This window comes from Mytilus trossulus, chromosome 10 (assembly GCF_036588685.1).
Source record: "Mytilus trossulus isolate FHL-02 chromosome 10, PNRI_Mtr1.1.1.hap1, whole genome shotgun sequence".
NCBI classification, from domain to species: Eukaryota; Metazoa; Mollusca; class Bivalvia; order Mytilida; family Mytilidae; genus Mytilus; species Mytilus trossulus.
The window spans coordinates 9,319,303-9,332,538 of record NC_086382.1 but is presented as its reverse complement, the minus strand read 5'-3'; the positions used below and the strand labels follow the sequence as shown (position 1 = coordinate 9,332,538).

At 33.9% G+C, this 13,236-nt stretch overlaps 2 protein-coding genes across 2 annotated transcripts in view; both read right to left on the bottom strand.

Annotated features, from left to right (window-relative positions):
* Nucleotides 1–1,197: 1,197 nt before the first annotated feature.
* LOC134687678 (putative deoxyribonuclease TATDN3) lies at nt 1,198–3,465 on the bottom strand. The gene is made up of 2 exons (XM_063548136.1): nt 3,379–3,465; nt 1,198–1,973 (listed from the first exon to the last, which is right to left on the bottom strand). Exons 1-2 carry the CDS (start codon nt 3,463–3,465, stop codon nt 1,218–1,220), a joined length of 843 nt encoding a protein of 280 aa, XP_063404206.1. The 3' UTR covers nt 1,198–1,217.
* A 6,845-nt stretch (nt 3,466–10,310) lies between these two features.
* LOC134686816 (glutamine-dependent NAD(+) synthetase-like) overlaps nt 10,311–13,236 on the bottom strand; it is a 29,727-nt gene continuing 26,801 nt past the window's right edge. The window contains exon 19 of the mRNA XM_063546621.1: nt 10,311–11,966. Within this exon, the coding sequence (XP_063402691.1) occupies nt 10,392–11,966 (1,575 nt within the window). The 3' untranslated portion in view covers nt 10,311–10,391. The remainder of the gene's footprint in view (nt 11,967–13,236) is intronic.

Below are 13,236 nucleotides of genomic sequence, written 5' to 3'. Positions count from 1 at the left end.
TTGGTTGATTGGTTGGTTGATTGGTTGGTTGATTGATTAGTTGATCGATTGGTTGGTTGATTGATTGGTTGGTTGATTGATTAGTGTTTTACATCACTTTAAGCACTATTGTGCTATTTTATGGCGGTCAGTTTTGACTGCATGGTGGTGGAAGCTGGAGTGTCTAGAGAGAACCACCGACCTTCGATAGGAAAACTGACATTGCTAGTCAATATTAACTTATGATTGGACTCGAGCACACCTGTCACGTGCTGGATTCAAACACATAACCGGAAATGTTTACAGGCTAGTGATACATTAGTTCGGCTATACTTTACAGGCTAGTGATACATTAGTTCGGCTATACTAAGACCATTCGGCAACTAAGGTCCACATTCTTTCATGAATGCAACTCGAAGCATCGTTTGAGAATTGAAGAAATCAGGACACTTCATATTCAATTTTATAAAAGTGTTTAGTTAAAATATTATACACCCAGATATCTTATTAGAAAACATATGAGAGTCAAGAAAATTGGAACCGAAATAACCCGAAAGAACAATGCAAAATAAAGGCAACAGTAGTTTACCGCTGTTCGAAATTCATAGATCGATAGAGAAAAAACAAATCCGGGTTACAAACTAAAACTGAGGGAAACGCATCAAATACAAGAGAACTACGACACAACATAAACATAACATTAAAATGTAACACACAAGAAACGAACTATAATATAACAATGGTCATTTTCCTGACTTGGTACACAATTCTTTGCTGTTTTCACGTTCAGTAAATGTTAGTTTAACTTGCTGTTATGCAGTTAGTCAGGAGATAACTGAATTGTATTTTAAGCTCCTAAGGCATCAATTGGCAATTGATTTGATGATCGCAAAGTTTACTGGCGACCGTAATTATTTTGAAGTAGTTGTATTCGTTTACGAGTTTTATCAGGGTTGTCAAAACATGAAACACATTGGTTGGACAATAAAAAAAAAACTGAGGACATTTTTCATTTCACTATGTTTATCAGTCCTGAGCATGAAATATTACAACACCGAATTATTGTTTTTGACAAAATATGCAACCAAAAAAGGGAGGAACAAACAGCATGTACAGTCGAAATAGGATGAAATCTCATGATGATGATATTATCTGGGTTTTAAAAAATAATAAATCTACATATGAATTAAATAACACATTTTACTAACATGACTTTAATTTACTTTACTCAAAAAAATTCATGATTGTTTTACAAACTGTGTCAATTTGGGGAAAAGTTTTAATGCGTTTGAAGACGTTATTCTCCTGACTTCAGAAGTGTCCATATTCTTGACCTTGGCGATGTACTCACAAGAAATATGTAAATTAGACGGATTATTCCTTACACCTTTCTTTGGTCCTAGCCCAGGCGAGTCGGTTTCCAACAGCATATTGTCAATCGGTACTTGTTTCACTAACTTTTCCTGATCATTTCGAACTATAGAGGGAGGAATAGAGAAATAAAAACCCTCTCTAACACCCTCCATTGCAACAGCTGGACGCCCATCAAACGCGTGCATTACAACGTTTCGAGCGCCAAACTCCTTCAAAGCTGCTATAGTCGGGCGACCAGCAGAACGAGAGTGAACATTACTTGGCAAATCAAACTTTTTTGCCATCTCAACTTGTAATCTTAAAACTTCCTTCTGAACATCTTTATCACTTGGATTTTTACAGACACGTGGTTGAAAATCTAAACCTATTTCACCAATTCCACACAGAATGTCTACGTGTTTCTCTATTTCTGGGAGAGCTGCTTCAATGTCTGCAAGTGTCACACTTCTTTGGTCTTCGGTTCCTCTTTGAACCGGATGTACACCGAGGCACGGTGACAAGATGTCTCTATATTTTTGTGATATATCTAGAACTTTGGAAAAGTCCTCTAGACCTATTGGAACTACAATTATTGCACTTACGCCATCTTTCTTTGAATTTGCTACAACTTCTTCCAGATCCTGAAAAAAATAATTTATTACTTGTTTAGTCAATGTATTGATTTTGAATTTAAGGATAAGGGCTAATATTTACATCACAAAAAATATCAGAACAATATAGAGAAGAAAGAAATTTAAATCCAGACATCACGAAATTCGAAAAAAAATCCCGGACCCCAAAAGAACCAATCCCCAAATCCGGAGCTTAAAAAAACCCGATCCCCGTCGGTGTCCCGAAAAAACTCCAGTCCCCCTCTATCATCATTTCAAGCGAAAAATCCAAGAGTATGTAGTCTGGAAGCTAGAGCCAGTTGTGACTCTTTGGTTGCTTAAAAATGACTACCAGTATGCCGAACATCTCATTTTATTCGTATTCAATCATGATTGATTAAATTGAATGTTTACTTATCGTGCGACCATAGTTTAAAAAGGCAGAAAAATATAAGTGAAGTACTACTTATGATCATGTAATGTCATTCAGTTGAAGGGGTTTCATAGTCCAAATAATCCGACCTTTGGACGTCTAGAAGGAAGAAAGGTAAATATACTTCCATTCCAAGATGATTGCCTCCTACTCTTATACAAAACATATGGATCCGGGTCGACGAGCGAAATGCGCTTTGGGAATGACCATCTTCCCATTTTCTACATACATGACATATTTGTTTGTATTGTGTTTGGTCGTGATGATTTGTTATTTTTTAGACTTATTTTTTGTGTTCTTGGTCTTATCCATACGATATCACAATACCAAGGTTGAGTTCAATATCGTAGCAGCTACGTATAGCAGTAACGTCTACGCAGCTGCTATCTACATTTATGTAACAACTAGTCCAAATAATTTTGCCGTCTTGAAAGGCTATTTTTGATTTTTCTGTTACGCCTTCCTACGACAGGAAGGCGTCCAAATTTTTTTTTTATCAAAAAGCCGTACTAAAACGGCATAATTATTTGGACTATGTATATAAAAACAACTAGTCTATAGCTACACGTTCAATAGTCAAAATCTATGTAGCACAGTCACTAAGTAGCTGCTACGATATTGAACGCAGCCCAGCTAGCGGTATATATACCCTTTCTCTATTCTTATATAAACTACTGTCATTGTAATTTCGTATATAGATAAGAGTAATATAAATCAATATTTATACAATAAATAAGTGAAAATAAGTTAAAATACTAAAAAGAATATTTTTATAAATGAAGACACATACTTAAGTTTTTGTGGTATAGAAAAGGTTGATCCACTCACCAAGCTTGGATAGGCAGAACTCTGTGTTTCAAATCAAATATCTAATCGAACCTTTTAGTATTTAATATGAGGGAAATGTGATTATTTGAGAACACTGGAGTTACCTCCCATATTTGTATGGCATCTTTCTCTCTATCCTAAATGAGGGTAACGAACAGTTGAACGGTGACTTACCTTATCAAACATATCATCAGCTAGATGACAATGACAATCTATGTATCCAAGTTCAAGTGAATCGTTACAAAGTTCGTCTTCCTCCATTGTGTACACTAACTAACTTACTAACGTGTAACAACTTTTATAGTTAAGGGGAAATAACCCAAAGTTGATATTGCTCAATATTGTGAAATAAAATGTTTCAGTCTAGGATGAAATTTTACAAATCTCATTCTATTCTTACTGGGAAGTATTTTTGCCTGTTCATTTAAAAGACCAATCTAGTATCCAAACGATAATCATGTCATTCAAGTTTTCTCTCTCAGTTATTTAGGGAACACTCTAATTAATTGTCAAAAAGAGGGGGCCGGAGGGCGTTAAATCATTTTCAAGGACCAAATATATTTGCGAGGTTTTTTTGTGTATTTTTTTTGGGGGGGGGGGGGGGGGAGCGAGCCGAAGTTTTAGAACCAAAATGTTTACCATTTATGCGGGAGAAAGCAAGATTTTTTTCCTTATTAGCCTCTAGATGCACGATTATCACCTATAAATTAAAACTTGCTGTTATTGTAAGTGTAAGACCATATAACATAGGGGAAATAAGTGGAAATATGATTTGAAGAAACCGAAAAACTTACACACAGAAAAATACAACTCCCTCCCCAACAACAAAGTGAACAGATTAGACCGTTGATTTTCCCGTTTGAATGGTTTTACACTAGTAATTTTGGGGCCCATTTTAGATTTCTGTTCTATGTGAGCCAAGGTTCCGTGTTGGCCGTACATTGACCTATAATGGTTTACTTTTATAAATTGTTATTTGGATGGAGAGTTGTCTCATTGGCACTCACACCACATCTTCCTATATTGATTTAGTAATTGATGTCCGTGTCGTAGCCGCCTGATCACGTGTATAGAAGCGGAGGTCATGTTTTTTTTTGGTTTTTTTTTTTTTATATATTTTACTATTGTCGGATAAAGGATTTTCAAACAGGGTAAGGTAAGTTAAAAATCAGGGAAATGAACATAAACCGTAGTTACTTTTTTACGACACCTATATTTTTGCATTGCACAAAATCATGTTTTTGTGACTATTAATTTCGTTTTATACTAAATCCATCGGATACTGGATATGTTCTGATTCTTTCATATAGTTTTAGATATAGGATGTTTTATTAGTTGTTGATTGACCTTGAACAAGGCTTTCAGTAAAGTACCTAAAGTTCAGATCTGTACTTTGTCGTTAGTGGATTGTTTTGCTTTGTATCGGTTAGTTTTCATTATTAAATTGTCTCACATTTTTCATATTGGGACCTTTTATGAGTCATTGATTTTTACAAAATTGTGAAAACAACCTATTTTTATCTGGTCTTAAATAAGGTATAATAGTCTTTCTTCAATGACATTTTTTGGGATACTAGTATATTATTTATGTTTAATAATAAATTGAAAATATACACTCTTTAATATATATGTATTCCTACGTAGACTACCAATTAGAGTCCAGGGACGTATTAACTAGCCTCTTTTAATTGTGAAGCAAAATATTTCTGGACTCTTTCTTATATTGAAACGCAATTAATTTTTAGATATTTTTTTCGATAATGTTCTTGTCTGAAAGCAAAAACATCGATTCCATGCATTGTGATTTAAGACTTTTAATGTTTTACAGGGACAACAGTAAAAGTAGACCGATATCTAAGACAAAGGAAAAAATCGTAATTCTCGTATGGGGTTAGTAAGTTTCAAATGGGGTTCGTGACGCGACGTCATCTATTCATGTTGTTATGTTTCATTGATATAGGAAGATGTGGTGTGAGTGCCAATGAGACAACTCTCCATCCAATTGTTTATTTTTCAACAAAACGCCGCAGAAAAAGTCCAGCGTCCGATAAATTCGTTATACGGTTAACTACTGACCCCCTACGGATCCATAGAGGGTGAATAAAATTCATAGGGGACTCGGCCTCCGGTCTCACCCCCTATGGATTTTACTAACCTCTATGGATCCGTATGTGGTCAGTAGCGAACCATATAACTTATATTTTACCCTCTAGCAGCTATCAAGACGAAGAACAGGAATAAAAACTTTAACCATGCATTGGTCATTTATATTTTTTCTATGCATTGACTTTGTGTGAGATTAGGTACCGTGCACGTTTACTCAATATTCCTGCATTGTCTTATAAAGAGTCGTCTCAACACGACCTAATGCAAATTTAATGCTTCAATGTAAAAGGTCATATCACAGGGGCTTGTTACAATTGCCGGGTTTACTATCCATACGAACCCCTAAAAAAACACATGAACAAAAGACAAACCCGGGGACACAGAATTGCAAACATCAACTCTGAAAACTAAAAGTAAAAATAGAAACATAGATCACTAAAAACATGCAGGTGCGAAATCATAGAGTGAAGAGAACTTGCTTCTTGCAAGACACTGCGTGAAAACAATTTTCTATGGAGACAATCTTTTGTTTCATTTTTTTTTTTTTTTGAAATTTCAAACATGAGGCATTTGCCTCAATGTAGTTACGGCCCTGGCCTTGAAGGCATAAAACTTTGCGCAGTGCTCGGAGCACAAAAATCATGCTCGAAACATGAAATCCAGCAATTTCATTGGTTGATTTTCGAGTCTTGAGTACAAAAATCATGCTCGAAAGTTTTATGACCGTGAGGCCTGAAGTCTACTAAATTGTCAGTTGATAATCAACATTGTTGATCTCTTATTGTGTTTTGCTTGCTGTAATAAAGACACTTACTTCTTTATATAAAAGACAGTGTAAGACGTTAAATCCCTCTACCATGATACATACAGACATCTTAATGCGGAAGAAAATGGGTTGACACAATGGAGGATAGAGAAATTGCTTCTGAGGAGTCAGTGTCAAAACTGTCATGGGACCAGAGGACAAAGTTTTTCTATTAAGCAACTTGTCAGCTTGGTATCTTGACTTCAGCTGTCAACTAAGACCCATGTAAAGTGAAGGTGTGGCTGTGTGAAGAGGTACACTGTCATGTCCAGATACAACCTGTCAAATCTTAAAATATCTTTTGATATTAAAAACCAGAAAAGAAGATGACAATACCCAACAAAGGTTCAAAATAGTTATTCAAATGCATGTACCATGGAATCAACAAACAGATAAAGACAGATTTGCCTCTTCAAAAACCAACAAAATATGTGAAAATTGTTACGGAGTATTATCTGTGTTCTGCAACTTACAAAAAACAAGAATGTGTCTATAGTACACAGATGCCCCACTCGCACTATCATTTTCTATGTTTGGTGGATTGTAAAATTTGGGTCAAAACTCTAATTTGGCATTAAAATTAAAAAGATCATATCATAGGGCACATGTGTATTAAGTTTCAAGTTGATTGGACTTCATCAAAAACTACCTTGACCAAAAACTTTAACATGAATGGATGGAGGGATGGACAAACAGACGCACAGACACGAAAACATAATGCCGCTCTACTATCGTAGTTTGGGCATAAAAAACACATCCAATACAAAAATATTTCCATTATAAACCAGTTTTAAACTTACTCGCAAGAATATATTTGATATAAGTTGTGACTTTGTGGAACCATACCAATAATATCTAAGACAAAGCTTTGTTATGTGAACCAGCAAAATCTTTTTATATCAAAACCTTATGGAGTCGCTCAAAACTGTATCAACACAATAACATAACTCCAAGGTCAATCAAAAAGGTGGGAAGCACATCCATACATCTGACAAAACCTGACACTGGACTACATCAAGTAACGGAACAACACAATAACAACAGTCATATCTCTGACTTAGTACATACATTACCAAAGAAAATGGTGAGTTAAACCTGGTTTAATAGCTAGTTTACTACAAGTATTTAATACAATACAATAGAAGTAAAAAAAAAAGAAGTAAGAGAAAAAAGAAAAAAGGTAAGATATAAAAGGACAACAATAAGTTTCAATCTTTAGATGGTTTTTTTTTTTATTTCTGGAAAATAATAAACAAATGTGACAAATCAGTATGTTTACATTAACATATTTCTCAATATCAGCAACAAATAATACATGTATCAAAAACAATATAAAATACATCTACAACAAATACTAAAATCAAGCCTATTTGAGAAATAAGTTGACTTTGGGAGGGAAGATTCGTTTTTTGTCTGATCTCTTGCTAAAATTACTATATTTGTCCCTAAATTAATAAAGTTGTACAATTACCTACAATTTTCTTGTTATGTAGTATGTAAAAAACACAATACATTGTAATTAAAATAAAATGAACTTAGTTTGGAGTTTAATATTCAAACAAAATAAAAATTTATACAATTATCAAATTCTATTTTATTTTACTTGTAATTTAGTACAGTAAGAGTTACTTCTCTTACAGCATGGAGTTATTTTAATATTATAAAATTAGATAACAATATTTAACACGGTCTCTCTTTGATAAAAAAATGAAACTGATAATTAAGATCATTTTAAAAATATCTCAAAATATGTATCGATATGTTTAAATAAATTCTGTGTATTACAGGGTTTGTGACATGAACAAGTTGGGGAAAAAAAATCGTAATTTAAAAATTAAACAATATAGCTTAAAACATTATAAGGAAAAAAAATTTAAAACGATAACTTAGTGAATAGGTGCACCCTATCTGAAGAGACAAGCCCTTTGTAAAATGTTCTACTACGGTGGTCATCTGATGCACTTTTGTGGATTTTTCCCATAGTCAACAGAGTTTTCAAGTATAATGTTATTTCTTATTAAGGGACATTTATTGAACTCATATTTCCGTTCAGAGATAATCAATTTCTCAGGGCTTACCACCACAATAGAATACTTCAGCTGCCCGATGACAAGATTTCTGATATCCATGTTAAAATGCTCCTATCTCAAATGGTGTACAGTTTTCAACTATCCAAGTTATGAAATCAGACAATGAACGCTTACTAGTGTACACATACAACATGGTGTGGTGTAACAAAATATTAAACACAAAATCACAACAAAAAATACTGGCTCAGTTTGTGAAAAGTGGAGAAAAATAAAACAAACCATTTCCCATGACTCATCCATAATAATAACTCTTGTCAAACAAAAATCTTACAAGTGAAAAAAAAATTGAAAGTCCAAAGTGATTTTTAGGCAATTACATGTAACTTTTAATCACAGTTTTCTGTAAATGACTGGATAGTAAAGAACTATAATGAGGGAGCATTAATCTACACTCACATTTTTAATATGATGCGCTTCCAGGCATTTATAAATATAGTTTCTATCAATGCTTTTACAACCCATAAATAATAAAGAGCATTGAATTCTCAAATAATTACTGATTCCTCTCTGGAAATTAACAAACATCATTACAGTTCAGTGTTTTATGGTTGATATGTGTAATTTTTCAGCATAACACTTCACTGTGTATTTTATGTCACTAATGATACATTTATTTGGTGTAAGTAATATACCTTTTATAAAATCCTTTAGTTTCCCAGACTCATTTTTAATGAATAGTGAATAGTGATTTTACCCTCTAATACAAACTCATAATAAATATATCAAATTATATATATACACCTGTTACATAATCAGTTGACATAAAAAAATTGGATGTTTATTATTAAATCATGCAAAAAAACTATGTTTTTGTTTATAATCAAATACATTTGTTACATTTGTTTCCTGGTATTAAATTTATTCAACACAATAGTAGTCATAGATTTTAAATGTCTAGACTGGGCTGCACCCACATCAATTAAATTAAAGGATGTTTAAATTTTAAGTGTCAATTAAATATTAAAATTTTCAACAAATTACTAATTACTGACTAAAAATCTAAACATCAATTAAATTTATATAGCCTTTGTGCAATGAAGCTGTGAATACATTTAAAAATAAAATGATTGTTTCAAATGGTAAAAAGTTCTCTTGATAGAATACTTTATAGCTTCTGATTTACATAAAATATATAAAGACCCTGTGTAAACATGTTTCTGAAATAATTTTCATAAGTTACTGTGGATTCATTATTACTCGTTGGATACCAATTTTCGTGGATTTTGTAGGCACAGTTAAACCACAAAATTTAATGTTCAATGAATGATAAATTATCTATAGGTATCTATGCAGACTTCATCAAAACCACAAAATTAAATATCCACAAATATGCAAGTTTTTCTTTATCCACGAAAATTGGTACTCACGAAAATAAATAAATCCACAATACACATAAAAAAGTATATATAACAACTTAAAAAACACAATGGCTTAACTAGACCTGACTGATAATGTCTAAGGTAATATCCTACATGTATGATATAAAAGTGGTAGTCACTGTTACTATTATGAAGGTCAAAATTTACTTATCATTTCACTCCATATGGTACTACACTGGAGTCAATTTCACACAAATACTTACAACTAAGATTGATCCAAGTCATGACACAATTCAGTATATCTAAACTCAATCTTAGTAGCAAGTTTTTTTGTGAAAGCGACTCCTAATTTTCATCATTATAAACAGTAAGTTATAATATTATATAGGCAACACCTAGGGGCTTTTGAGACCAGACTTGATGCTGTTTCTATTTTTCACGGATAGGAACGCAAAAGCTAATAAAACTGTTGCCACCCATAGATTTTTTGTGGCTGATATTTTTCAGATTAAGGCAAGGATAGTCCATTTATACTCCACCTGAATCCACCCTCAGTTATACTGCTTCTTTTGTTACAGAAGCTACTTTAATAGCTAATGGCTGATAAAACAATATAAAAGGTCAAACATTCTAATAACATGATTTCAATTAAGATTAACTTTTTTGGCTAAAACATTTTAGATTTTCAAATATTTTTTTGTGATAATCTGGCCAGTATAGAATTGACAAATTGAAAAAAAAGATAAGTGGCCTTTGCTGTACATGACCTTCCTCTTAAAAAAAAAATACCCCAAACGTGGATACTTTCTGACTTCTACCCCTCTTGGCAGATGCATTCTCCCTCTCCCTCTTTAATGTCAGATACAATTATCTCCTGCCCCTCATAGCAGCCATCTGATTCATGACAGGATTATACCTCTGAGACCTGTACACATTATCTCCAGTGAGTAATGTATGTGCTGGCCATTTTCCTGGAGGTAGGCCGGCAGAATTCTGTTGTACAACAACGGTCTGTTGGACAGTGTTCTGTATCAGACCAGTTGTATTCTGTACCTGGGCCTGCTGTATCACACGAGATGAATATCCCGATGAATTTCCGTACCCTTGTTGAGCCTGAGTAACAAAACTTTGTTGACTGTGCCCAGAAAAGCCAGATCGTGATCCTGTTGCAAAGGCCTGTTGAGACTGAGCAGTATATCCTTGGCTGGTCTGAGCAGCATAAGATTGCTGTGATTGTGAGGTAAATCCCTGTCTGGTCTGTGCTATCACTCTCTGTTGGGCTAACTTAGCCTGTAGACCAGCAGCACTAACTGCTGCAGACCTGTTTATCAAGGCAGCCCTTACACCAGGGTTATTTATAGCCATCCTTGTTGTGTTAACTTGTATACCCTGTCGTATAGGAGTTCCACTAAACTGGTTCCCAAGCAAAACTCGATTTCCGATTCTAACCCCAGGTGCTACACTTGGTGTGATAATTGGCCTTCCGACGGCATGACTAGATTGAAGGTTTGGTCTATTTTGTAAAGGTGTAATCCTAGGTGTTTGAACCACATGTGGTCCTGTTGAAGTGGAGGGTATGTTATCTCTTGATCCAGAAAAACCTGGTTTTGGTTCATTTTCTGTGGGAGTGGTAGGAGGAGAAGTCAACAATGTTTTTTTCTGAGGAGATTTTAGCAAGGGTTGTCTTGCAGGGGCAGCTAACAGAGGCCTTTTCAGTGGCCTTTTAAAACGATTGGCTAATTTATTGAGTGGACTAAGTGGCTTATGTGTCATTCTACGATGATCTACTTTCAGTTTCTTTCGTCGTAAACTCCTTTTTTGATAATTTAACTTTGTCCCTACATTTTCTGCTGACTCTTTTTCGGTCTTGATTGTTTTAGACACTGACTGAATCGACCTTTGACCCGTTTTAGACTCTCCTGTCTTATCTTTATTTGAATCTTTCTTTTCTATTACATTTGTACTGCTATCCATCTTTTGATTACTTAGTTCAATAATCTTGGATTTCATTTCGTCTTTCTCAACAAAACTATCATCTTCCTCTAAGATTGAGTCATCCTCTTTATGCTGACACAGCAATCTCTGATTATCACTAGATTCATTGTTTACATCTTCTGTAGCCATGGAAACACTCATCTGCTCTTCCTCAGCAGTTAACATGAATTCATTTTCATCATGTGGTTCTATTAGAAGAGTTCCATCTTCGTAGAGCGGCACACCGTTATCAGAGTACATCACTTCCTGTCCGGTATTGAGATCAATGTAAACGTCATGTGGGTTAACGGGCCCCATGTCAACTACCACACCCACATCTGACCCTCCTATGCTGTTGACAGAATCGTTAAAGATGTTCCTGTTCTGTGATGTCCTGCTATCATTGGTCTTTGTATTCCCTGACAGGTGGTTTTTCCTCTCCTCATATACAATCATCAGCTTCTTGGCCTGAAACAGAGAAAAAAATCAGAAAATTTAACAATGAAAAAGAGATTTGAAAATACAACAATAAAAATATTAAAGACAGATTTTTTTTTTGATGTTGAGAAAAATACTATTAACAAATTCATCTTAAAAATTGCAAAATGCGATTTTAAATTATTGCAATAATATAACCCTGTCACATTAATAAAAAACATTGCAATAATTTCTGAATAACAGTATTTATACTGTTTGTCAAGCAGGTGATCTAAATTGTCCTGTGTCTAAAAGAGTTTTGAATAAATTTGAAGGAATATTAAAGATGTGCTATCAACACTAGTTTCTCTTAAAGCTTAAAAAGTTAAAATATGAAATTTAACTTTTACAAACTAGTTCAATTTTGACAGGCACCGTGTCAACATATATTTGTTCTGCCCTAACAGAAGGTCTCCTGGAAACATTGTAAACAAGAATGTGTCCAAAGTACACGGATGCCCCACTCGCACTATCATTTTCCATGTTCAATGGACCATGAAATTGGATAAAAAATATAATTAGGCATTAAAATTAGAAAGATAATATCATACGGAACATGTGTACTAAGTTTCAAGTTGATTGGACTTCAACTTCATCAAAAACTACCTTGATCAAAAACTTTAACCTGAAGCGGGACAGATGGACGAACGAACAAATGGACGAACGAACAGACGTAGGTGGGGCATAAAAACAATGCCATCATATCTGTTCCTATTGGGACTAATGTTTTATTTATACCCTTTATTCCATTATTTTTATTTACCTGTGTACATTATTTATTTTACACCATTTTTATCCATGAGTATGGTTGTCCTTCTGATATTTTGTTTTTACATCTTACACATTATTTGATTGATTTTGAATTTACATTGTGTCATAGATGAAATTATTCGTGTAAAGTATGTTCAGTTGTTTGTGTTAATGTATGTTATTTAATTGAGTTAAGCCATTTCAATTGATATTTTAAAGTATGTTGTAATGTTACACTATTGTTTCAGGTAACAGTAAAGGTTGATACCTATTAAAACATTTAAACCCGCTGCATTTGTTTGCATAAATGTTTCTAAATTTTTATATAGATTACCAGTAGATCTTTGGTTTTCCTGTTTGAATGCTTTTACACTAATAATTTTTGGGGCCCTTTATAGCTTGCTGTTCAATGTGAGCTAAGACTCTGTGTTGAAGACAGTATTTTGACGTATAACTGTTTACTTTTACAAATGGTGATTTGGATGGAGAGTTGTCTCATTGGCACTCATAC